Source organism: Ailuropoda melanoleuca, chromosome 7, assembly GCF_002007445.2.
Source record: "Ailuropoda melanoleuca isolate Jingjing chromosome 7, ASM200744v2, whole genome shotgun sequence".
NCBI lineage: Eukaryota > Metazoa > Chordata > Mammalia > Carnivora > Ursidae > Ailuropoda > Ailuropoda melanoleuca.
In genome coordinates this window covers 138,770,073-138,796,186 of record NC_048224.1, presented here as the reverse complement: position 1 = coordinate 138,796,186, position 26,114 = coordinate 138,770,073, and the positions used below count along the sequence as shown (strand labels likewise).

The 26,114-nt window shown below is 53.5% G+C and overlaps 1 protein-coding gene across 1 annotated transcript in view; it reads right to left on the bottom strand.

The window, feature by feature from the left end:
- The window catches only part of COL4A2 (collagen type IV alpha 2 chain), a 169,918-nt gene that overhangs the window by 29,211 nt on the left and 114,593 nt on the right, over nt 1-26,114 (bottom strand). Inside the window, exons 13-28 of the mRNA XM_034665466.1 lie at nt 24,543-24,641; nt 22,813-22,848; nt 22,222-22,272; nt 21,250-21,294; nt 17,435-17,488; nt 16,579-16,645; nt 14,521-14,631; nt 13,894-14,043; nt 9,043-9,135; nt 7,799-7,962; nt 5,059-5,131; nt 4,862-4,968; nt 3,044-3,245; nt 2,639-2,698; nt 1,046-1,102; nt 262-369 (exon numbers count right to left, since the gene is read on the bottom strand). Coding sequence (XP_034521357.1) covers nt 262-369; nt 1,046-1,102; nt 2,639-2,698; nt 3,044-3,245; nt 4,862-4,968; nt 5,059-5,131; nt 7,799-7,962; nt 9,043-9,135; nt 13,894-14,043; nt 14,521-14,631; nt 16,579-16,645; nt 17,435-17,488; nt 21,250-21,294; nt 22,222-22,272; nt 22,813-22,848; nt 24,543-24,641 — 1,477 coding nt within the window. The remainder of the gene's footprint in view (nt 1-261; nt 370-1,045; nt 1,103-2,638; nt 2,699-3,043; nt 3,246-4,861; nt 4,969-5,058; nt 5,132-7,798; nt 7,963-9,042; nt 9,136-13,893; nt 14,044-14,520; nt 14,632-16,578; nt 16,646-17,434; nt 17,489-21,249; nt 21,295-22,221; nt 22,273-22,812; nt 22,849-24,542; nt 24,642-26,114) is intronic.

The following is a 26,114-nucleotide window of genomic DNA, read 5'->3' as shown; positions in this document are numbered from 1 at the left end:
CCACATCAACCACAGAACATGGTTCTGGACACCTGTCTCTTTTGTCTTGTAGGAGCTGGAGGGATCTTATGCAAAACTCCAGCATGACAACAGTGATGCAAAGATGGAGAATTTTAAATTTCCTAACCAAAGAACAAAGCTGTCATCAAGCACGAGGTGACAGTTTCTAAGTGTCCTAAGACAAGACAGCTGGGGCACCCACATCCCACGCAGTCAGCTCCCGAAGCTACAGGGCTGTGTGGGGGTCCGACCTTGCCTTACCTGGGGGTCCCGGGAACCCTTCACGACCTGGGTCTCCGGGGAGACCCTTGAGCCCTGGTGCTCCGTCAGCGCCCGAGAGTCCTGGTATCCCTTGCAGGCCCTTGGCACCTAAACAAAGAAAGCAAGACACACGTCAGAGCCCCATGAGCAAACCCCAGCAGCAAATGTGCGGGAGACGGTCAGGCCCAGCAGCTGACTTCATGAGGCCCCTGTGACCCTGGGAAATGATGAGGCTGGGGGGCATGTCAACGGAAAGGGCACTTCTGATGGCTGGCCATGCCCACTGCGAACCCCACCGGCCAGCAGCTGCGTCCATCTACGCCCTACCCAGAATGCACTGGTAGGAGCATTCCCTCCAGACTTCGCCCCATCCTTCACTCAGAGCTGGTCCACCCAGAACTGAGAAATGGTCACTTGTGGTACTTGGAATGAATGCTTTAGACGGAACAGCGGACGAAACCTCACACCAGCTAAATGAATGAATTCTTTACTATTGGACGTCTTTTATCTGAACCTTTTCACATGGGAAGCAAACTCGAGGTATTTTTTTCTGGGTGTCTCTGTGTCTGGTCTGAGGCTCAGAGATTCCCTCCATCTGAGGCTGTCACGGGAGGAGGGAAAGGCTGCTTCCCTACACGAGTGACCACGGTCTGCGGCCCCGGGCCACGGTGGCGGAACGCAGCAACGTCCGGGGCAGGGAGGAGCTTGGGGGCAGCAGGAAGAAGAGCCAAGAGGGAGAGGGACAGTGAAGACACAGAAGAGGTGGGAGACGCCTCCCGCTTACCTGTGGGGCCCGGGGGTCCCGGCAGGCCTGGTGATCCCTTGGGCCCTCCGACGCAACCTGGGAAGAGAGAAGAGATGAGCTGGGGCAGTCTCCCGCCAACTCTCATGGCTTCATGTGTTGCCAAGGGCAGAAGCGGCCGCCGTGAAAAACGGCTACCGTTTTATGATCGGAGTCATTGAATGATTTAATTAATCTTGATTCCAGTGTCAGTAAAATTCTAATTTCTTGGTGGAACGAATCAGAATACTAGTATAAGTGCCGGAGAAGTCAGGCCCGTCAAATACACCGGGTGCCGTGCTGGCGATGCCTTAGCCACGTGCTGAGGGCCGTCCCCCGGGCACAACCGAGCTACTCTGGTCCAACCTAGTCTGCCAACGGGACTGCCTTTCTCTCCTCTGGAGATGGGCCCCGTCGATGGAGGCAGCTGCGGTCGCCAAAGGAATTCTTTGACCCTCCTGTGTGACTCGGAGTCCTTTTGGAATTGGCCACGGCGCTGAGCTGCTTTGAGCTGTGAGAAATGGAACCGGACTGCAGCCACTTCGGTTAGTGTGGCCGAGGTCAGTGGCATCACGGGGGGGAGGGTATTCTGTCATCTGGCCTCTGTCTGAGACACCCTTCTTCAAGCTGTGCTTTGTCTGTCTGCCTGGAATGTGGCCCCCTCTGCCGCACTAGGGGTCCCTGGGGTGCAAACGGGGCAGCCCAGGTCGTCAGGGTAAAGGAAGAGGAGGTCTCCAGGGGCACCGGCTCCGGCCTGCAGAGTCTCACGTTCAGGGGCCTCCCAACCCGCTCTCCGAAGGCTCCGCCGAGTGCCCGCTCTGGACCATCCCCCGAGTGCCTGATCTGTGCCCACACGCCCTCCCCGACCTCATGCAGGGGGCCCGCAGATCGTGATGCCACTTCTCCAACCTGACCTGGACCCTAAGGGTCATGCCCAAGCTTTCAGCGGCCGCTGGCGACCTGCTGCACGCACACGTTCTAGGAGCGGCCTACACTCTGCAACCTCTTCAAAATCCTCACCGAGGCTGCGTTCCCCTCGTACGCCGGACTCATCCTGGCTTCCCACTGGGGTTCCTCAGCGCACCCTCAGTGCTGGCGGCTCCGCCTCCGATGGAGTCTCTCCTGTCCACTTTGCCACCTCGGGCCTGGGCTTGGGGTCACCACAGGTCCCCTTCTGATCTGTCGGCCCCGGTTCTTTCTAGCATTATTCATCGCTCGACCCAATTCTCTTGACAGGTATCGGACCCCTCCTCATACAATCCACACACACACACACACACACACACACACACACACACGAACATATGCATAGATTTCAGTGTGACGGTACTTCTCTGCTGAGCTCTTACCAGTGCTGCAGCGTGATGCTGGGTCCGGGTGGGAACCGCGGGTAACACTACGTTTCACTGCGCGTGCCTTGCCCTCCGGTAGGAGCTGAGGCAGAGGCCCTGCGAGCTCCGAGCTCGCACGCATCTGCATTTCCTGCCGCGGCACCACGCTCGCTGCGGGAGCTCACGGCCATTTCTGATCAGTCATGTTCCTTATAACCCGAACCTCTGAACTGTCCCTAAAGCGTCCTGGTCTTCACTACAGTACCTGGCTGCACGACCTCCTGTCCGTCACCTCCGATGGGCCTCTTCACACCTGTGTCACAGTCTGGGAACAAGACACATGCAGGAGTGAGACGGCTGAGAGTCAGGACCTCCCCACGGGTGCGTGCTGGTGGGAGGCCGGGCTGGCGGGGAATCCAAGGCCCGCGTCTGAGCTTCTGTGCAGAGCCCCCATGACCCAGCACCCAGGGAGAGGCCCATCCGAGTGTGACCTGAGTCTGGTGGGCCTGGAAAGCCCTGCGGACAGGGTCATTTGAACATGCCAAGAATCGATGGCGTAACACGCATCCTCACGGGACCCCCGGGGAACGTGCACATTGCCAAAGAAGGACAGCGGGTGTTGGGGCCAGTGTCCCATGACTGAAAGATAAAAAAGAGGGTTCCTCCATACCTATTAGTCCGGGAGTGCCTGGGAGGCCAGGGGGACCGGGAAAGCCTGGTGGTCCAGGTAGTCCAGCATCTCCGGGGAAACCACGCTGGCCCTTGGGGCCAGGCAGGCCCAGTCCTGGGGGGCCCCTTTCTCCTGGAACGCCCTTAGTGCCAGGTGCTCCTGGGTAACCCGAGTCACCTGGGGGGCCTTTGATGCCATCACCCTGTGTGAAAATTCAGTTTATCTCTTAAAATACTCATAAACCTCAAAGACAGCCATATCCCAGTCCTCCTTCCCGTTCCCCCGTCGGTGTGACCAACGCAGAGCAGAAGGATGGTGGACATTAACAGGCACCTGCCGTCACGGTCTGACCAAGCACAGACATCAAGGCAGGATTTATATTAATCATGGTGACAAAATGGGAGACAGTCCCAGGAAGCACACAAATCTGAGTGTTTGCTGTCCTCTCCCCGAGCCACTGGCGCCCTCCCCAGCTGCGGCCTTCATTCGCAGGAAGGTTCTGATGGGAGCAGTCAGGTGCAGGGTCGGAGTAATGGGAGCAGGAACACCTTGTTTCTACTGCTGTGATCGGACATCGGGACGTATGCACTATTCACAGGGACGATCCATTGTTAAAGGAAAGAAAGTCTTTGATTTGGACCAGAAAGAGGTGTGTGCTCACTGGAGTTAAGGAGATCAGACAGGATTGAAAAAGCAGGGGCTCCCTGTGGATGAAAACACCCAGCAGGTGCAGAAGGAGGGAGGCGATGGAGCGATGAGAGGGAGCTATGGGCGTGGGGGTTAGGGCACTGAGGTCAGCAGAGGCAGCCCGCGGCCAGCTCTGGGCTGAGCGTATCTGAATGAGCGGTGCCCCAGCCATGAAGGCGAGTCCCAGCCTGTCCAAGAGCCGCGTGTGAGGCTGGGATGCGCCAGGGGCAGGCTGCAGCGCCCGCCCCCCCCCCGCCGTGCTCCTGAGCGTCCCCACCTCTCCAACCCTCCCGAGCTCCCGACCCCACGGAGACCCTAGGACCGCAGACCAGGACCCGCACTCGGTGCTGATGAGCCCGGGAGTGGCCAGCAGGCGCTGGGCTCAGATGTGGCTGGAGGCAGCCGCGTGCGAGTATGGTTGTGCCACACGGACTCTTTTTGAAAATGGTTTTCAGGGTTGTAACTAAAGCGACATTAGGTTACTAACAATCCAGGTGTTTTCCAAGAGCCCAAGAGAAGCACTCTGAAAACCGAACAGTGCTGTAGTGGAACTGACCGACACGGAGGGGAGCAGGCCTGGCCTGGGAATGAGGCCCACAAGCCGGCGGGGAACCGCAGTGTGAGGCCCTGACAAGGACAAGCTGGGGGTGGAACTGCGTCCCCCCAAGATGCTGGCGTCCTGACCCCGGCCCGAGAATGTGGCAGCTCTGGACGTGGGGTCTGTGAGGGCCATCAGGGCAAGGGGAGGCTGGCGTCCCACACGGGAGATTCGCGCACGGAGACGGGCGCACGCAGGGAAGGCGATGTGAAGATACGGGGAAGACAGCCGTCAACAAGCCGGGGGACATGGAGGCCCCGGAGCCGGGGGCAGAGCCTGCAGTGGGTTCCGCCTCGGGGCCTCGTTACAGACTCCCGTCCTGTGCTCCACGGGGAGGAGTCTCTGGCTACTCTATCCTGCATGCGCCCTCTGCGCCCGGCTTCCAAGCCGCTCCCCTGCTTCCTCGCCAACAGGACTGCTGCTGGTTCCAACAGCCCAGGCGGCGCTGGCGGCATTCACTGCGGCTTCCTCGGGGTTAAGGCCCAGACCCATCAGGACAGGGGCGGTGCTGGCCCCACCCTCGTGCTACTCACCGGAGGGCCTGGGAGGCCTGGGAACCCATCCAGCCCATCGCGCCCAGGGACACCGTCGTCACCTTTCAGCCCCGGCACACCTGGGACCCCTGGCTGTCCTCTGTCACCTGGGAAAGGATGTGCCGTGTGAGCCACTCACACAAGATCAGCCGCAGGAGGACTGTGGGTCTGGGAACTGGTGGCCCCCAAAGACTGACCTTTGGTGGTGACTGCTCTGGAATCCCCCTTCACCCCTTTGGGCCCGGGTGGTCCCATGTTGCCAGGGGCACCCTGTGGGAACAAACACACGATGTCTTCCTCCTTCACTCTGTGAAGGACACCTGGGAAGACGAGAAGTCTCCCTGTATACGACTTGGGAGCCCTCACCCGTCGTCAAGCCCAGCGCTGCCCCAACCAACTTCCTGCCTCTCGAGAGATGCTCCGTACCCGGCTGGCCATCAACCACAAATGGCCACTGAACATTGGAACGTAGCCAGTGGGGCTGACTTTTAAATCTCAAATAATTACAACGTAATGCAAGTAGCATACGTGGCTGGAGAGTGAAAACCAGAAGCTCGGGGCTCGGAGTGTGGTCCGCAGGCCCGTGGCACCGGCCCCTCCCGGGGGCCTGTCAGAAAGGCAGAACCTCAGGCCGTTCCCGCACTGGACCTGGATCTGTATTTCAGCCAGCTCCCCAGGGTGCACATACTCCTCAACTTTTGGGAAGCAGCGATCTAACACACACACAAGGCTGCTAGCCCTTGACTGCGTTATTTAGAATCCGAGCCAGACTAAGCCTCCAAGTACGAAGGATGGGAATTTGTGTTTATTCCATATCGAGGGCAGCGGAGTCCTCCGCGGACAGCTTGTCTTCCAGACCAAAATTAAGGTTGGGGAAAAATCATCCTTTAGAGACAAGCTGAGCGCAGGGACACTCACATTTTAGGCTGTGAAATCTCGCATGGGTCTTTCAATGAGCAGAAATGAGCGGGTTAGCGGGTCAGGATGTTAATATGTGTGATGTGCTCATTTTTGGCAAATCTTGGTTGTTATTTGCAAGAATATGGGAACTTTTAGTGTTGGTCTAATTAAATGGAATGTTCTGAAAAATTCCACAGATGCTTGATTTATAGATTTAGTTCTTTGCAGAAAAGGGTAACATTCTTTCAGTGTGCAGGGGGGTGTGTCGCATGCGGACGGTGCTCAGTAGGCAGGCCCTGGGCAAACGGCTGCACGGGTGAGCTCATTCCTGACTGACTCCCGACTTCGGATGCTTCTGCAGACTCCATCAGTACAAACATCAGAAAACAGAAAAACCAGCCCAGGCATTCCTACTGAAGCAGGGCTGCCAGACCCATAAACACAATTAAATGCAAGACAACACACACAGTGCCACGGGTCTTTGAAGAGAAATGCCACGGGCATGTGCATCATACAATCGGGGGCCAGATTTTAGACATTCCAGGTGCACGAAATGGGGTCCATTTGGCTTCTAGGAAACAGTTGATCATTTTATAAACAACCGAAGATCCCATCAGTTTTGCCCCTCGTAAGCTTGTGACTCTCACTACGTATGTGCTAAGAGGGCTAGGATTTGGAGACAGTATCATTTTTAAACCAGGATAAGACATTAGCGCCTACAATTTTTAGTTGGAGAAAACCGCTTGTGTTCTGAGCAGCCTCGCAGGCTCGGAGCGGAGGTCCTGTGCCCCGAAGCAATTAGGAGTGACCACCTTCCGTGTGAGCAGCTCCGTGGGGCTGCCCCCTCCGCCGGCACCCGGTCATGGAGCCACATCGCTCTAACTGTCCTTGGCCTGGTGTCCTGAGCAATTTTTCCTCTATTGTGGAATCAATAAAACAATACACTTTTCACTTTATAAATCTCTTGCAGCTCTTTTTCTAAGTAAAATAAATAAATAAGTAAATAAATAACAAAGCATATTTTCTTTGCCTTTATCTGACCTTGGCTTTGAAATCATTGGTTAAAACCTCTCGCCAAAGAAAGATCTACAGACGCTCTTTTCATAGGCGTGAAATAAGGTCTGCTTAGTTGACACACACGGGGACTCCACGGGTGGGGAAGTTCGTACATTCCTACAAATTCATGGTTTACCTGGAGGTCTCACTTCTTATCTGGTTAAGGGAGACTTCATAAAATGCTTAATCGTTTCTGTAAATTTCAAAAGGTGAATGTTCAGCAAGATGCCAGGTGTTTCGTTTTGTTTTTTGAGATCTAATTCGTACACCGTAAAATTCACCACTTCGAAGCATAAAATTTGGTGCGTTTTTAGTATCTTCACAAGATTGTGTAACCATCACTAATCTCTAATTGCAGAAAAATTTCTTCACTGCCCCCAAGAAGACCCCACAGCCATGACGTGCTCACTGCCCGTTCCCCCTCCGCCAGCCCCTGGAGACCCTGACCTGCCCTCTGTCTCTGGAGCTGCTCGTCCTGGACACTTCCTGTGGCATCATAAGACACCTGTTCTGTTGGGACGGTCTTCTTCCACTCTTACTTTTCTAAGGCTCATCCATACTGCAGCAGGGGCCGAGCTCCTGCCCCTTCTAGGGCTGAACAATAGTCCACCATGTGGGGACGCTGCCTTTGCTTATCTGTTCATCAACTGATGGACATTTGTTTCTACTTCTGGGCTTTGAACGGCCGTGTACAAGTTTTGTGTGGACATGTGTTTCGGATTCTCTGAGGTGTCCACGGAGGGGTGGGCCTTGCAGGCATATGGCAAGTCTCTGACTTTCTGAGGAAACCTCAAACCATTTTTCACAGCGGCTGTGCCATTCACCTTCTTACGGTAAACATTCTGAAGTTTCTTCTGGAGCATGTGGCCTTTTTGAATGGAGCACTGGGTGCGGGAGCATTGCTGGTCTAAATCTATGTTCATCTAATAACCAAAAGTTGTCAAGGACGTCCTATCAGCTTTAATAGAACTGGTGTCTCACCTTGAACCCTGGGAACCCAGGGATGCCGTGCTGGCCGGGGTCTCCTTGGATCCCTTTCTTCCCTGGCTCCCCATTGATGCCGGGAAAGCCCTTGGGTCCTGGCAGCCCCGGGAGCCCCGTGATGAACTGATCACTCTCAGCGCACTTACAGTCCCCAGAGTCACCTGCAATGTGAGGCAGAGGGAAAGACTCATTATTTTGTTGCGAAGCAGGTGCTAAACAGGGGACAGAAGTCCAGGGCGGTGGGGGCAGGACTGACGAGGAGGCACTCCGGGACCTTGTCTGCTCCCATGCCTGGTGGGGACTGTCTCCGAGATGAGGGGCAGGAGTTACTCCTTGGGATCCAGAATCCTGCCATGTTTCCCCAAGAGGCTAAATAATACACCATTTACTGAGGTGTGTGTGGAGCTGAGGAACAGGGGCCTCCCAGGTCGGGGGCTGGGGGGAGACAGGGTTCCAGGGTCTGGGGTAAAGGGGGAGACCGGGAGAGGGTGCCTGGCTGGAGCTATGGGCTCAGAGGCCAAGATCCTGGGTGGGAGGAGGAACTTCTTGACCTCCCTTCTCTGTCTTGCTGTGCTGGGGTCCCGGGAGCCCACTGCTGGTGGCACAGAAGGCGACAGGAGGTGGCTCACGGGATGAGGGGTATACAGCTCTCCATGTTGTCTGCTTCCTGCGGTTGGCCCCGTCCATTGCAGGGCACCCACCCACACATCCCACATGTGCCACAAAGGTCAGGGGGTGCTACTTGGGGCCTCCTGGGCTGGCCCTTCCCCAGAAAGGCAGCCCCCCGAGTGTAGCGTTTTTTCTTTACTAGAAACTCCCTCCTCTGCTTGTTCGACCAAACCTCTCCCACCAACTGGGGGTGAGCCGCTGGGCACCCTGCTCGGTCCTGCCCCCACTGGTGACTAGTCCCTAACTCAGGGGGACGTGGGTAGGATGAGCTGCGATGGCTGCTCTCTGGAACTCTGCAGGGCTTGGGACGCTGCCTTCGAGCTGAGCGCTTAGAGGAATCATCCGCTTCAGCCCAAGGAGTCACTGCTCCTCTATTCCGTCCCTAATGGGCTCTGCACCTCCCGAAAGTTCAGTGATGAAGGGAAAGACAGAGATAGGAGAAAGGAGAGCCGGCCCAGGGCTGGGTGCTAGATAGTGCAGTGGGCGCCATGCACCTCAGCCCTGGGGTAACACCGTGGGACAAGGGAGTGGTTTCCCGTCCTTCCTCCAGCATTCCCGAGGACGCTCCTTACCTTTCCATCCTTTCTGTCCGCGAGCCCCAGGGAAGCCAGAAGGCCCAGGGTAGCCCACTGTCCCTTCTGTTCCTTTAAGGCCAAATAGGAAACCTAAGGAGAAAACCCACAGAGACGGCCCGTGAGTGCTGCACGGAGACCCCACCTCTCCCTGCACCCAGGGTTGGGAGGGTCACCGCCCAGATCTCCCAACAGAGGACGCAGCTCCATTCCGGGACACCCTTTTGTGGCCATAGCCCCCAGGGATGGGAGGCGATGCAGGAGTCCATGACTCCAGTTTTCCTGTCGAAGGCGAGAGGTAAAAATCTTTGCTTTTAAGAAACGTGGAGTCCGAAGAAAGGTTTTCACGTTTCAGCCACGTATTTTACTCTATTTTTAAAAAATTTATTTTTTTAGTTTCTCAAGATTTTTTTTAACTAATTGTACTTTCTTGTTTTTAATCTTCCATATAGTTTGAAACTCTGAATACCAAACACATGGTTCATAATAATTAAAAAAAGCAATTTTCCGGGTCCAAAAAGAATCTATGGGCATTTATAGATCGAGGGGACAAGCATCATCTTTACGCTATTTCTGTATAATCAACCACACATTTTATTTACGTCCTAAAGACTCACATTCTAAAACCAACATAACTTTGGGTTCCCCAAAAGACCAAAAACCAAAAAAACCAAGATATGGAAATGACCTCAGTTCCCTATTGCTCCCCCCAGAGCAGGTGCACACGTGGTCCGTGTGGTTAACAAGACAACTTGGGACCATCCGACTCCAGCGTGCTCACCCCCTCTCCCGACCCTCATCCCCAGTGACTAGGATCAGGGCCCCTCAGAAGTCCTGCTCCCATAATTCTGAGCCGGGAAACGGGGAAGCATAAGAAATACGCCCTCATGCCAGCAAATCTCTCTGCGTCTTCTCGACGGCAGCGCCACCTTGTGGTAGGGACGAGGCATCGTGCTCCCAGGAACCAGCACTGACGGGTAAGGATGGGAACCTCACCGAGTCTGTTCTCGCTGCCAAACCCTGTGGTGCTCACAGCCCCCGATCCAGAACCCCCAACACACTGAAACACCTGCTGCCATGTCCATCTCGTGGTACCGGGAGGGGGGCAGAGGAGCAAGAAGGAGGCCACTAAGGAAGCCACTGATTTTAAGGGCATTTGCTCTCTGCTTGGAAAAGCAACACCAGACTTTGAGGTCAGAAAGCTCCTAAATAACTACATGTATGGAAAGGCGGCAGCGACTCCTTCCCGTGCCAGTCGGTTTCACCGCGGATTTAAGACGGTGTCTGTCATTCACGCCCTGGTGCATCCGACTTCGGTCCAGCACCTGGGCTAGGCCAGCAGTGTGCCAGGAGCCGCGTACGGCCGGAGAGAAACTGCAGACCTTCATGGTGCTTACACGTCGGATGTGGAGAGGAAGAGGAAGAGAGAGCGGCCGAGCGTGGGCAACAGGGACGGCGCCAGAGACAGCAGGAGTGTGTCCGCGAGCCCCTGAAGTAGGGGGGAAGCCAGCAATCGGAAGGGAGGTGAAGGGGGCATGCCGGGGGCGTGGATTTTATCCCAAGGGCAACAGGGAGCCATTAAACAGGGTTTTTTTGTTTTTTGTTTTTTGTTTTTTTTTCTAAGTAGGTTCCATGTGGGGCTTGAACTCACGACCTTGAGATCATGACTGGAGCTGAGATCGAGAGTCAGACGTTTAACCAGCTGAGCCCCCAGGCGCCCTTAAAGAGTTTTGAGGAGGGAAGTTATACAAATGTGCAGGTTAAAAGTCTACGAGCCACCTGTGCAGAGCCGACTGGACAGAGAACGAGGAGAGGCTGCTTGTGAGTGGCTGGCCACTCCGCAGATACACGCCAGACGTGGCGGTGGCTTCAGGGAGGGCGGGGGTGGCTGAGTGAAGAACAGCAGAGTCAAGAGGCAGAGGGGTCGCAGGTGCAGGCGAACGAGGTGTCAGTGCGACGCCCAGGGCTGCAGCCTGAGCTCCTGGGTCTGTGGGGAGGGGCGAGGCCCAGCACAGGGCAGGTCGGGTCAGGGGCCTGGGCTGCAGGAGACCCAGAGTTCAGTTTGGACACACAAAGCTCGAGATGTCTGTGAGATAAGCAGGGTGGCCACGGGCCGGGCCGACAGTCTGAGCGTGTCTGGGGCTCAGTACAGACCTGGGCTAGAGACGCAGGGAGAGTGGGGAAAGCTTGAGCTTAAACTGACGGAAGCCGGGGGTCCAGGCAGGTGGAGGGTACAGAGACAACGGTCCAAGATTGAACTTCGAGGAGCTCTGTCGTCTCCCGGACGGTGCCGGAGGGACAAGGGAGGGCCAACAAAGGCGCCTCCAGGGGAATGGCTGTCGAGCTACGAGGGGAAGGACAGAGGGGCGCTGCGGAAGGCCAGCGCGGAAGGAGGGCAGCCGGCTGCATCCCGGGTCCGCGGAGCAGGACGGCGCCCCCAGCACGTGCACTCGGGTCCCTGGCGACCAGGTCAAGGGCATTTAGGCCTCAGAGGACTTTGTGGGCTTTATTTTATGCGTCCAGGTTCTCCCGATGTCGTGAGAAGTTCAACAGCCAGGCAGGTACTCTATCATGGATATTTCAGGGATGTCAGATTTTAAGTCTGACCCACAGACGGTCACTGTCAGCGAATCCAGTGGCCGTCGCCCTTGCTCTTCGTTACGTGCTCTAGCTAATGAGCTAGTACTTTCACTCAAGTCCTACAGAAGGGCGGCGCACCGCCCCCATGTTTTCAGTGGGATTTTCCTGAAGAGGCCAAGGTCCGTAACAAAGCTGGCAGTATGGTGACTTATTCCAGAAAACACCGGAACTGCCCAGACACTTGATTCAGTTCACTCAGCTAGAACCAAGAAAGCAAAATATTTAGCTCAGAAAGAAAACTGACTTCATGGTTTGGTTCTGTGGGAACTGCAAAAAACTAAAAATTCTGGTTTTCATTAGTAGCGACACATAAAACAGGATGGAGTGCAGCTAACGAGAAAGGAATCCAAGAATTTCATTCCAGGGGAAAAGCTGAAGAACTGTGTGGGAATCAAGGTCACTGGTATTAAATTCTGACTATGCACAAAAATGTTTCAAAAGGCCATTATGGTTGGCTACTTTTTGTACAAGAGACTGCTTTTTCAAAAAGTGATTTGGAAACAATGTGTCTCATGGGGTAAAAGAAAAATTTCAAGGAGAACTGAAGTTGTATGCTTTTCCTATCTTAGGTTGATAAAATTTATTGGATATTATTCCATGCATTTTACGAATACAATATGCACAAGAAATGAATTAGTTTACAGATAACTTATATTAGTAAATCATATACTTAACTAAGCAAGATTTATAAAGCAAGATGGTGTCTGTGTCTTTAGCAAAACTGGAATAATGGCAAGGTCAGCCTTTAATCACACTCCCTTAAGGAGGCAAGTTTTTATGCCTTAAAAAAATTTTAACATACCACGTTCTGTTGCCAAAAAGGAAAACTTAACAGATAACATTTACTCAGGAAACATAATGCTCACAGAAACTTGGCCATTATGACTGATGTCACAGTAATAAATATTACTTCCGGGATAAAAATACATGAATGATAACACTGCTCAAACTCTTTGGCAAATTCCAGGGAATTATCTACATCTAAAATTTTTCAAAAGAATGTGAGAATCTGGCTTTGCCAGTAGAAGGACAATTGGAACGGTAGTAACATGCTCACTTAGACACTTACTGTAGAACACAGAATGGCCTCGGAGAAGGCACTGCTGATTTTTCAATGGAAGACGTGTGCACACAGATACTCCCACCAACCCCAGCCTCTTTCCTCTAGAGCCGGCAGAGAGAAGATGCCCCAAAACACCCAAAGCACAGATCTGAACTGACCTGGGACTAAGATCAAACACTATCTGTCAGCAACGGGATGCTCCCCCTGCCTGAAGACAGGAAGCTCTAAGAGATGGGGGGGGGTGGGATACCAGGGAATTTAATTTAATTAAGCCTCGAAAAGAGGCTGATAAACTGTGGAGCGTATCACAGAGAAAGAAACTGTGACCTCATGGTTTCTTCCAAAGCCTCGTTTATCCAAACTCTGGAGGGGATGAGATGTTCCCGTTAGGAGTTTTTACAAGGTCTAAAACAGCCCTTTAAACCTGGAAGCCAAAAAGGTAACCGTTTTTCATGCAAGCTCAAAGACAGCCTGCACGTCTCCCTGCCTCCTCGGAGCATTCTCCACTGAAAGGAGCCACGGAGCCACGGAACCACAGAACCACGGGAACCTGGACATCCACTCTGCACGAGGATTCAATGCTGCCCCCAGGCAGCACGGGGCCCAGAAACTCATGCTTGTCTGGCTTATAGACACTCCTAGTCTTGCCTGTCAGCCTTGGCCAAAGCCACGTCTTGCTGGAGGAACACAGCCCCCTCTTCTGTGGACTGCTGTCAGGGACAGCTTTGGCTCTGCATGGCTGAGAAGGCAGATTATCTAGTCTGCCTAAGATCGCGGGTAAGACAGAGGAGAGAGGCTACAAGTCAAGGCAGGAGGCCTCCACCCTGGAAGAAGGTGATGGAACGTATCACAGAGACGTCGACAGCTTTCAGCTCGCACCTGCTTCCAGACCGCGCCGCTCAGATGTTCCACCGCAGAGCTGACCTCATCGGAGTTTGTCAGCCAAACCCTACTGGGTAATGTCCACGGGCCTGCTGGTACTCAGCAGCTTCCCTCATCGCTTGCTTTTCTGTTTGCAACCCAGAGCACCTGCCACACCCCACAGCAATGCTTACCGCGTTGGCTCATGGAATTATTTAGCAGAAAAACCCTATAAACCTCTGGCAGGGGCCAGGCTGCTCTGTCCTAATGCGATTCCTTCCTCTTACCGTCTGGTCCCGGTGGTCCAGCAGGCCCTGGGAGTCCTTGGAGTCCTGGCCTTCCATCAGTGCCTGGCGGGCCGGGGTACTGTGCAGGGATGCCTGGGTCTCCTGTGAAGCCTTTGGGGCCCATTTCACCCGGGAGGCCTCTCTTGCCATCTGAAAATCCAACAGCGACCACCAGCAGCATGAGACTTGGGATACAGAACATCTGTGTTGGAATTCCCGTCCCCCAGGGGCCACCAGGACTCTCAGATCTACAGTCTCAGTGACTTAAGGGTTGTTGCTGTTGGCAGATTTCATCACCCTATTTCAACCTCAAAAAAGCCCCAAACGAAGGTGTGAGACTTGTAGCCCTGGCCATGAGCTCGGACGACTGCCCCCGCTCATCCCAGCCAGCCAACAGCATCAGGCTAGTTGCTCATCAGCGGCACAACCCGGTCCCGTGGGGAGTTGCTGTCGCAGGGGCACCGCTCCCCAGAAGCCCCGTGGCACACGTGCTCCAGCCGGTTCGAGCCGCTGAGCCTCGTCTGAGAGAGCCCAGCGGCGGAGCCGAGTGGTCAGGAAGGGGCCAGGGCTCTACATGAACACCGGCGGCAGGGGGCGGCACACGTTTGATACCACGGAGTCAATTACCTTCGTCTCTGACGGACGTGCCGGGGAGGCCCGGGGGGCCTGGGTCTCCTGGTTCACCCCGGCTTCCCGGCTCCCCGTGGGTCCCTGAGAATCCTGGGTCACCTCTGGCACCTGCAACCGAGACGGGCCCCACACTCAGAACAGGACTGCCTGGGTCCGACGTCTGCTCCTCCACTCATAACACACGTAATCTTGACTTCTGTGCCTCAACCTCTCCACCAACAACACAGGGGTGACATCAGTCCCCATCTCAGGGGCTGGTTAGGAAAAGTAAATCAACCGACAGGTGTGATGAGAGCAGCTGAGACCCTTGCCCGCGTGCCGGGAGCACTGCATAAGTGCTAGCTGTCAGGAACGAGCAAGAGGGGGACACAATAAAAGTGAAAACCACCTACCCTCTCATTTGTTTGGAAGAAGAGCAAGATTAATTGTTTTAGTTACCTTGCAATCATTAGAAAAAACCCACAAGTCTCCTCCAGCCTTCCGGGTCTTGACAAGCTCCTGCAAGGCTGCTCTGTGAGGATACATTTAGTTTCCTCTCCTCCTGGAGGGAATCTGCTCATTAGTCAGCCCATTGTGCTCAGGAGCCCTCACCTGCCCGCTCACCAACTCAGAGCCATCACCTTCCTAGTGTGGTTTTGGAAAAAGGAGGTGGTGAAAACGGGAAGTAGATGGATTCTGGGCTCTTAGTGATGTTTTTGAAAAATGGCTCACATTAATTTAAAAAAATTATGTTCCTGAAGCCTCAAAAGGCAGTATTTCAATGTCACCATAACCACTAACATATTAGTGAGTGGAGCTCATATTCCTTTTCCTGGGGTTTCTGGCTTGGCAGGCACGTCCGACTCCACAGTCTAGAGGACGGGTGCCCAGGGAGGGCGATCTGAGGTGTTGAGCGTGGATTCCAAGCATACTCATCGACCCGGATGTGTTAATTGGCAGGAACGCATGAAACGCAGCTCTCTCTGCGTCGGGGAGCCAATGGCGTTGCTCTCTCAGGGACTCGCCGGGCTCTGTCCTCAGCCCTGTGCTAGTCTGTGTTCTCATCCACGTTGGACGAACACATGCAAAGGTTGTTCTCAAACGGACAGATGGTTTCCAGCATGCAGGAGAGGGCGTATTTGACCCCTGGACATATAAAGCAGGGGGCCAACTGGTCTGCTGGGTGCAGGAAGACAATATTTGACCATCTTTATTTTAAAACGCTCAGCCTTAAAAACTCCTTTCTGATGCGTCAGAAAGTGGGGATGCAGGAATGATCCACGACGGAGAAAATCACTGCCCTCGTGGCGCTCCATACAACATGATAAATTATCCATAAATACATGTACGTACGATTATTCAGAGGCGTGCTGAAAACAGTTTTGTTTTTTTTTAACCTAGAAGGACTCACGTTCAAAAAGGTTCTGAGACCATTGCTCTTATCGCAGAATTAGAATATTTTGGTATGGTCCCACCCATCTGGAAGGCTGAGTAAAATAACGAAATGGGCGTCAGCTCCAACACACACAAAACCCTTCACTTACACTCAGGGGTCCACTGGGACAGTGGGAACATCCTCTGGGCAGTCGGTCATGCAAATACATGGGGATTCCTTGAAGGTTCAAAGGATGTGGCCGTTAACAGATAATGGATTATGGCCAACTTGGGGCTTCAGACTGGCAAGCAGAGGGGAGAAGCACCTCGGTGCCCGTGGGGCGGAAAGGAGTGAGGGAGGCTGGGGCTGCTGCCAGGAAGCCCGAGGTGCAGGGAACTGGGTTTCGTTCGTGGTATTACAGACAGGTGGCCAAGCAGCACGTGCACACGGCACGCAGCCGCGAGGGACTCTCCCAGGGAAGGGGGCTCGGCTGGAGCACAGAGGGCACAGGTGAAACAGGGGTCTCTCTGTGACCCCACATTCAAGCAGGGAGGGGAGCTATACGTGAGACTGATGTTCTCCAAAGGTTATGTTCTAAACATCTTTTTTTGTTTTGCTTTGTTTTGCTTAGAAAACCTTTCTTGCAAGTTCACAACCGTGTCCGAAACAAGAGGATGCACGTGTGATGTGGACATACAAACCTTTGGTTAGGGAGGGGTGAGGGAAGTAAGCAGGTGCACCCGGGGGGCCACGATCGCCTGCTTCTCCCTGGAGGAAGAAAAGAGGAAAACAGAAGAATCTGAGACCCACCTTTTGGAGTTTTGGATACTCTGCATATTTGCAGGGAATAAAGCTGGGGCACCATCTCCCCTGGGCTGTGGTGATGTCCAGGCTACCAGCCGGGCACCAGCCGGCGGCACCAAGAGGCAACAAAGTAGAAGGTACTAATCTCCCTCTGAAATCCTCGTCGAGCACCAGAGGTGGTCAGGTAGGTGACTACTTTCTGTACTGTCGGATGACTCCATTATTGGGCACCCCCGTAGGGTGGCCAGGGTGTGATGCCATGATACCCTGATCTAATACCATCTGGATGATAAGACCTAAACCTTCTCGAGCCTCCCAGGGCCCCGAAGGCCTAACCACTGAATTGCCTGGTCCTCACCAGATGTGCCCCCCCAGCAGGAAAGTCTCCCCACCTGGCTGGGTCCCCATCACCTGCCCAGCTGCACCCCACCTGGTTCTCAGCTGACAGGGTATCACCTCCCTGCCAGCCCATGGAATTACTCATACAAGTTAATCATATTCTCCCCTGGGAAGAGGGAGTACCCTACCCTCTTGTTACTACGAAGCCTGCTCCCAGAACCCCTCTGGTTCGCTCCGCCCCAGGCCGTGACTTCCATATGCCCCTGTGTGGCCCAGACACACGGGACTAATAGATCCGTGTCCGTTGCAGCTGCCCAGGCCTGGGTGTTGTGTGCTTGCTTAGATCACACAGGATGCCTCTGCCAACAGGGCGATCAGCAGGTGATCCGCACGCCAAAGGAACACTGAGCTCACCTTGGGTCCTGGGGGTCCGTGGGGGCCTTCATAACCATCCAGTCCTTTGATCCCCTGCAAGAAAGATGCTCAATGCTTATTCGTACCTCTAACAGGATCTAAGAAGTGACCAAAATACCATTATTATGTCTAATAATGCTCACCATTCATTAAAATTGCCTACTACACACTCTGTGCCCAATTTCCCCTGATTCTGGTCTCAAAAAAAAATTTTTTTTTTGAAGTTGCTTTGTTCAAATCAGGATCCAAACAAAGTCCAGACATGACATTTGGTGGATAGTCTCTAAGTGTCATAATTCATCATAGCTGCCTCCTCCTCTCTTTCTCAGTAACGTTTCCATCGTTGCTGCTGGAGACACTGGGCTGTTGGTGCTGCCCGGGCCCCACGGTGGGAGCGGCCGCCTCTTCCTCGTGGCGCCGTGCGGCGCTCCTCTGCCCCGCGCACTTCCCCTCGAGGAGCCGTGAGAGCTACGGGTTCCCTGGGCGCAGGTTCACCTTCTGAGCGGGAACTGTGCACCAGGGGTACTGTGTCCGTCCTGCTACATCTTTCAGGAGGCCTGGAGGCCCACGTCAGTGAGGTCACAAATGACCATCTATTAAAACCTTCCCCCAAGATGTGCTTTGGAAACTTTTAGTTAACGCCAAACAGAAGCATTGATGCTTTTTTTTTTTTTTTAAAGATTTTATTTTTTATTCGACAGAGATAGAGACAGCCAGCGAGAGAGGGAACACAAGCACGAGGAGGTGGGAGAGGAAGAAGCAGGCTCAAAGCGGAGGAGCCTGACGTGGGGCTCGATCCCATAACGCCGGGATCACGCCCTGAGCCAAAGGCAGACGCTTAACCGCTGTGCCACCCAGGCGCCCCTGCATTGATGCTTCTTAATTTAGAATTTTTCTCTTCATTTAAGAAGTGCAAAGTGCTGCTTTCTAATTCCCTTGAGTATTTATCGAAAGAGAATGCTTACCCTCCTCTGAGTCGCGTCATAGCTGGAGATACATGTAAAGCTTTTTAAAAAATCTAGAAACTCGTTCACTCTTGCTAAAGACCATGTACGGTGAGGCCCCAGATTCTGATTATGTTACAGGATAATGTGAATGTGGAAAGTCCTGCTGTCTAGAATGAACACGGATGGCGGTAATGTGGGTTTTCACGGTGGGCCTTTGATGTGGACAGATTTCCTTTCACACTAGGTGGAGCTGAAGATTCAGAAGTGAAGGCAAATTTCTCTGGTGCTAAATGGATCTAGTTGGAGGCCATCTCTCGAGATAGGCAAGAAATCCTGCGAGAGCTTGCCAGGGACAGGGGCCGGCAATGAGGCGTTCGGTCTGAGCTGCATGTGCGCCCAGCACAGCAATCGCTCCAAATGTGCCTGTCGCCCTGTGCGCCCGAGCATCACCTGCGGGGTGTGACGTCATCACCGGACAGCACCCCCAGACCACGTGACCACCACCTGTGTTGAATACCCCAAAACAGCACCAACACTTCTGAACCAAGCCTGAGCGGTTTGGAATGAACCGGCTGTTCCAGAAAACCAACAGGAGAAAGGGCACAATTAAGGGTGCTCAGGATTTTTCTCGCCCAGACGACTGGCAGCTGGAATCCTCAAAGCCAACACAATGATCTAGAAGTTTTCCTGTGAGTTCTCAGCAGCAGGGGAGTTACTGGGTACTGGGGGTGGGCTGAGTATTAGGTATAACTCAGCAGAGTAAAGGGGAAAATTCGCACTCGTGGTTCATCTGAGACCCCTGGCAGCTGGAGGCCCAGTCATCTGGCACACTGAGAGAACCACCATCTAACAGGTTCTCTTTGTGTTTCTAGGTGCAAACACGACAACAGGGTCAGGGGAAGCAAGGGGTGCGTGGTCAAGGAGGAATTATCTGGGGATTAGATTAGTAACTGGACAGTGAGGAATAATGGCAACTTGTCCAGTAGGAGGATGCCCAGCGGTCACGTCTGAGATGCAGTGCGGTTGAACAAGCAGGTGACTCCGCCATTCGTGTGTGTCCCTGGCATTTCCTATTTGTGTAGTCGAGTAAACTGTCTCCCCACAGAGACGTCCCGCTTGGCCAGAAGTGTCCCTGTCTTCCCCTGGAGGCTGTGGGCCTTCATCCTAACATCTGGACACAGCACTCAGAGGCCCCAGGTGGTGTCTGCCGAGCATCTTGTCTCACGTAAACAACGCGTTCCGGGGGCAGCTGTGTCCAACCACTTTTTAAAAGCCTATAACTCGTTAGTGTTGGGTGTAGAAAAAAATCATAATTGTCATTTCACTATTAACAGCAGCACTTCAGTTATGTTTGTGGGTGGAATGGATTACTTGTAGATGTCACGTCTGCTTAGTCCTCTGTCCCCTCACTTGATTACTGAAATCCTTAACTGGAATTTGGCCTTCTGGCCCTTGGTTGGGGTACAGCCTGGACAGCTGTCCTCCAGGTACGCTGTCTTTGGGGAGCATACACCCCCACCAGTTACTAATGTCGTGAGAAGGTCAATGTCATTAGGGAAACCCTGATGTCAGCCCCCTGGCCTGAGTTTGGAATAAAAGGACGGGGACGGGAAGAGTCACATCAGCCAAGGCTGCAGGAAGGAGTCAAGGCTGGTCCCATTGCAAGTGGTCAGAGCCCGTGTGGAGGGCTCGCAGGGCCCGTGCCTAGAGCCAGTGAGTTCGGAAACCGAGCTGGGAGGCCAAGGCCATCTGCAGTCTCTGGACAGACAAGGGGGAGCCCCCTGTGGGACACTGATGAGCCCCACATCCTTCTGGTTCTCCTGATGTCCTACCACCATCCCGCGATGGAGCCATGAGCAGGATTCAACAGAGTCCTGAGTCAGAGGCCAAACTGATTTTTAAAAAAGTCTATTTCTAGACACCTACTAGGGCTGACTGATGGGTATGTGAGCCCGTGGACCCCGAGAGGCATGCACCCTAACGTGGACTCTGTGATGGCTGCCCCATGGCAAGCAGCTGGAGGCCTGGTGAGGGGTCGTGAGCACACAGGCTGCATCCTCGTCTTGCTGCTTCACAAGCTGCACAGGGCCACACGGACGTGTCCGTGCTCACCTGTGGTCATCTGCGAGGCACGGGGCCGAAAAACCAGAGGGCAGGGTGCTAGAGGTGTGCTCTTCCCCGTGCAATCATACGCGGGGACAGATGCATGTCCTCCGGGGGCTCGCGGGCATCCTAAACGATGCCCACAGAGCGGGGACACCTGTGGCTGGGGAGGGCGCTGGCGTCCACAATGGGAAGGAGGCCGGCTATGTATCCTATGATTGAATCACCAGAAACAGTAAGTAGGGAACCCAGCGACGTCACCCGTTAAGAGCACTGTTTCTACACGTACCCTCGCCTATGACCAGGAGCTCAGACAATTCTAAGCTGACCCAGATTCATTACACATTTCTCACTTATTAATTCCTTTTAAAAAACTGCCAAAAATCTGTCCACAGAACACGGAATAAAACTAACTAATTGGGTCATCATTGAAGATAGTGTCAAAATGTGTGAGATCAACCATGAAAAATGCAGGTAGACACTTGGCCACCACATCGGCGACTTTCCTGAGTGGTGCACAATGACACCAAGGAGAGCGCCAGACAAACCAATGCACTGCTTTGCAAAGGGGAGTAAACAGGTGGGTGGGCTGCCTCGGGCATCGCCAGTGATCTGGGAGGAAGGATGCTTTATGCCGCTGTAAACTCAGGGCTTTAAATGTGTTTTTCTGCAGGACAATTTCTTGTCCCAGGAGAGCAGTCTTCATAGTTGACCCCTGTAAGGTGTGTCAGCCCCGAGCAGGTGGCGTTCCATGCATCCACTTACTTTCTGTCCCGGTGAACCTTTTTCACCATCAAAGCCAGCAGCACCCTGGGTGGAACAGAAAATAGAAACAGCGGCTCAGAATATGCAGCGATGTTTTCCAGGAGGCGCAGTGATGGCACCTGCCGTGGGCTGGTGTGAAATGCTTCACTATGAAATAGCAAAGCCATCCGAAGATTCTTTTTATTTCCTTAAGGAGGTGGATCATTTTAGTGACACTTTCAGGAATGCATCATGTCCACCCCTTGAGGAAATACGGAGAAATGGGTAAGGACGCTGTGCCTCAACAGGGAGAGACAGAGCAAGGCCTGCTCTCCACCAGTTTCAGGAGTCTCTTCCTATTTTCGAAGACTCTAACACGTGTCTTTTTAGGGGTAGTTGCTACCAGAGAGTCACCACCAGGCCACCTTCTCTGCTCTGGCCATGGCTCTGGCCACGCTTCCCAGCTCACTTGTCGCTTAGTTCGGCAGGTGACCGAGCTCTGGCCTGTGGAGGGGGGGTCAAAGTGGCAGGTGTCATCTCAGGCCACGCTCTGAAGAAGGAGGTCTGCTCTCGGGCGTGGGAGCCAGAGGTGCTGAATCTCCCTGGGGCAGACACTCCCCTGACCGCCCCCCCATCCTGCTAGGGACACTTCCTTTGGACCCTCAGGGAAACAAGCGTTGCGTTCTTGTGTCAGAGACAGTCTGCACGGTTGTCCCCACAGGTTAGGTGAGCCTCACTAACAGAAGCAGCAATGTCTGTCCTGCTCCCGCCCTCCTCCAGTGGGGGGCACAGTGTCAAACACCAGTCCCTGGGGGCCACTCTGGTTGGGACGCTGGCAGTGGGGGAGGCCGCGTGAGGTGGGCGGAGGGAGGGCATATGGGACATCTCTGCACCTTGACCTCAACCTCACAGGCAACCTAAAACTGCTCTGAAGAATGCATTTGCTTAAAACACAAACCGACACAGACCGCAGTTATGGAAAGCAGGGCTTACCCGTGGACCCGAAAAACCCATGACTCCTTCTTCTCCCCTCAAGGAGATGCCCTAGGAGAGAACAGAGACGTCAGGTGGCCGGCCTGTCACACCTCCCCTGCTCGGGGGTTCCAGCCCCCCGACTAGCCAGCCTGCCTACTGGGGTCCCCGGTCCACCCCAGCACTACATCGGGTCACAGAAAGTTGGCCAGGCGGCCTGGATTATCGGCAATCCTGGACACCACAGGCATTGTCACGTAGCTGGTGATGTTGGGAGGGCTGGGACTATGGGGCAGGTGTGGCAAGGACGAACGGCCGAGCAACGGTGAGCTGGACCCAGAACCGAAGCCATCGCCAAACCTGCTGGGGCCTCAAGCCCCACACCTGCTCTCCGAACGCACGGAGGTTCAGCCCACGAGCCCCAGGAAATGTCAATGAGCTGTCGTTTGTGATGCAAAAGGGAAGACAGTCTAAAACCGTTTTCTGAAGAGAAGCGGCAAAGCGAACCCGCTTGCAGAAGCAGGTGGATGCCGCTAGAGCCCGCACGCTAATCACCGCATGGGGACACGGGAACTGGGGGCCCCCCTAGGGAGAAGCAACTGCTCAACTTACTTTTATTCCTGGCTCCCCTTCACTCCCCTTTTCACCCTGTGAAGACAATGAAATGTAAGACAGGCCATTAATTCAAGAATAGAAACGGTGATCAGGGTTTGAGGTCGCAGAAAAGTGTTTAGTGGACCTGTAAACAATAATTACAAATGCATCAGAATAAGCAAGTCCTCCACTTTGCAGCTTCAGACTTCAAGAGAAAAGGGGTGCGATTTCTTCTGCATTTTCACATCAGCCGTTAAACCACATGTTATGTGTCATACGACTGCGAGGCTGCCCGTCTTCTCGGCGTGCTGTCGGTCCTCATCACCCCCAGCTGCAGGCAGACAGGACGCGCTGCCCAGAGCACACGCCCGGGGACAAGCCCCTGACCATAACATTCGTTTGAGTGAGATATTCTTAGGAGAGTCCTCTGAGAAAAAGACACATTTGGAACGTACTAAAATCCCGAAAAAGAGAGACTTTATTTGGAAAGCAGTATCAATTTTATATGATCTATTTTTCCCATCCCTCTTGGTCTAAGATGGTGAAAGAAATGTAGTGACCAGCTGGGCTCCTTTCCCCATCTCTGCCGGGACGGCGTCCTGGATCCCTGTCCCCCTGCAGCAGCCTCCTGCAGGCTGGCCGGACCCCGGCCCCAGCCTGTCCTGCTTGCAGAAGACGAAGGAAATCTGGGGTGCAAGCTTGAGCACCTCAGCATGGACTGAGCCTGCTCTGGCCTCACCACATCCTTGGCTCCTGTCCTGACACTGGACAGAGGCCCTACCTGGCTGAGGGTCGGGGCACCCCCAGGAGCCAGAATCCCGCCTGGATCCCACCGATGACTGGATGGGGACCCCCTCCTGCCTGGTTGTCCAGCAGTGTCCTGCTCTAAACTCAGCTGGCTCATGACCGCCTGCTCCTGACACACTTTCCCTGCATTCTGCCTCCCACGGGCTACTGCCCGAGCCACTTCTATCCATGGTCAGGTGGTTCTTAAGTCAGGCACAGACGCCCAACTGATTTCCTCTGAGGCCGGCCTTCTCCCACCCACGGCCGTGCACCCAATCCCCATCTGGACAGATTCTTGAGAGCGGGAATTAGGTTCTATGTTTGGGGTCCCCAGGCACTGCCTGTGCCCGCCCTAATCTGGGGGTTTCACTGCAGTCTGCACTCAGCAGCAACACGCGGTCCAGAGTTACCATCCGCACTGGGCACAAGGGAGCTCGAACTCTCGGGGTCGTTCAGTGGCCTGTCTGAGTGAGTGAGTGGTAAATGGGTTGTTAATGCTTATGTAGACCCCAAGACTACACTTTTAATCAGACAAAATATTAATGAATTTATAAAAATCAGAAAACTGATGCAAAAACACCCACAATGATGCCCCATGTCAGCAAAGAGTAAAAGCAGGTTCATTGCACCAAATACAAGACTTTGCCCAGAGAGTTCCACATCCTGGCTTTGAACTATGCTCTGACCATGAGCCCGCGCCTGCACAGGAGAGCTGCGTACTTAGGACAGATTTGAGATGGTTTCATGAAATCTCGTATTGTCTCAAATTTGTCACAGCTTTTGAAGATGAGGGACCGGGCACCCGTGTGATTGTGGGCAGTGTTTTCATGCATGAGGCACCAGCTGGATGGTGAGGACTCCCTGGCTTTGTGATTGTTTTAAAAAAACCAAAGAAAGTTCCTTTTTTCCTTCTCATTATAGTTCTACTGGGAATACAGTCAATTTTGCTGAAGCCTCTTTACCTTATAATGCTCTGGGTGGAACATTTCCTTCGTGGGTCCGATGATGGCATGGTGGGTGTCTGATGGGATCCCATTGGGTCCTGGCACTCCCACGTCACCCTGTGGGTGGGTTAGCAAAAGCAGCAATCCTTAAACTGGAAAGACACTATCGACTGTGAATAAAAGCACCACCACAAACTGCTGTTTCTATTTTGTGTATTACTAACCACAAGCACATCAACTCTGTAATGTTATAATCATAGTATAAAATAAAATGATCACAATGCAAAATTATTTGTGTCCCCCTTGCATTCATAATCATTTGTAATTTATTCATAAAAGCTGTTCAGGTTGTTCACAAGTTTGGGCTGCCTTTGCTTCTGCGGAGTTCTCTCCTTGTGTTGAATCTCTATACAGGGGCTTAATGTCTTCACATGAACACATTACTCTAAGGCTTTCCGCGCCTGGGGCCAAGGGGTAAGGAATGAAAGACGCCCCACTTCCACCACTGTTTCACCAGTTCAGGGTGTTTTATGTTAAAGAAAGTAGGATCTTCAGTTTAGTTGGCCTTTTTATCGTTAGTAGGAAGCCCTTTTCATGTGATGCCCAGACGGCGTCTACGAACCTGCAACATTTAGACAAGGTCTCTGCACGATACGCAGAGTTCACCTTCCAGGAACTCATCGTCACAAAAGGAAACTTGCTGTCTTTCCTTTGGAATTTCCCCACGTAAAGGACATGATACGAATGTGAGCCCGGATGTCACACAGTATGAACAGAAGTGACAGGAGGTATCGGCTGCAGAAAGGGGGACCATGCATGTATTCTCAGAGTCCGCTAATATTACCTCTGAAAGAATGTCTGGGACCGCTTGCTCACCGCCCTCTCACCTGTCAGGAGCTCGATATTTTCTTATTAATATTTGAATCAACTCTTTGGAGATTATAGACGCTCACTTCATTTCTGTTCTGCCTGACGTGCCTACTCTCCCTTCCATTCCGTGATTTCTTCCAGATTTTCTTCTTTTTGTGTTATTTACTATGTTGACATATTTCATTGCACAGGCATTTACATCTTTATGTGTTCAGATCGTTCAATGTTTTGCTTTCACAATCTTTTCTAGGGTATTAACACAAGGACACAGCCTTTCTCTTCAGACCTGGGTGGTACCGGATCCCACTTAGTGCGCCGTCCCATCGGAAAGCACAGTGGGACACAGGCTGAAAATCTGCAGACCATGCGGGCACCGAACGCACGCATGCACGGGGGGCAGGAGCTTTTGTGAATGCGATGGGTACGTGTTGGGGAGGCTTGGCCTGCTGAGCTTTTCACACACATGGCCTCGAGTGATGCCCTCGAAGGCCGGGTTGGCGGCTCAGGGGATTATAGACCCCGCGGTCTTCCCGCTCGCCTGTGAGCCCGGCCGGGGTGGGCCGCCTGCTCCCTGAGCCGGCTCCATGTTGGCCTCTGGTTCCCGGCTCGGTCTGCTCAATCAGCTCGGGGTTCCCCACGTCGGGACACCTCGGGGCAATGCCTTTACTTTGTGGGTGCTGCGGACGGCCAAGGTTGTGTCTGCGTCAGAGGTCTGGCCGG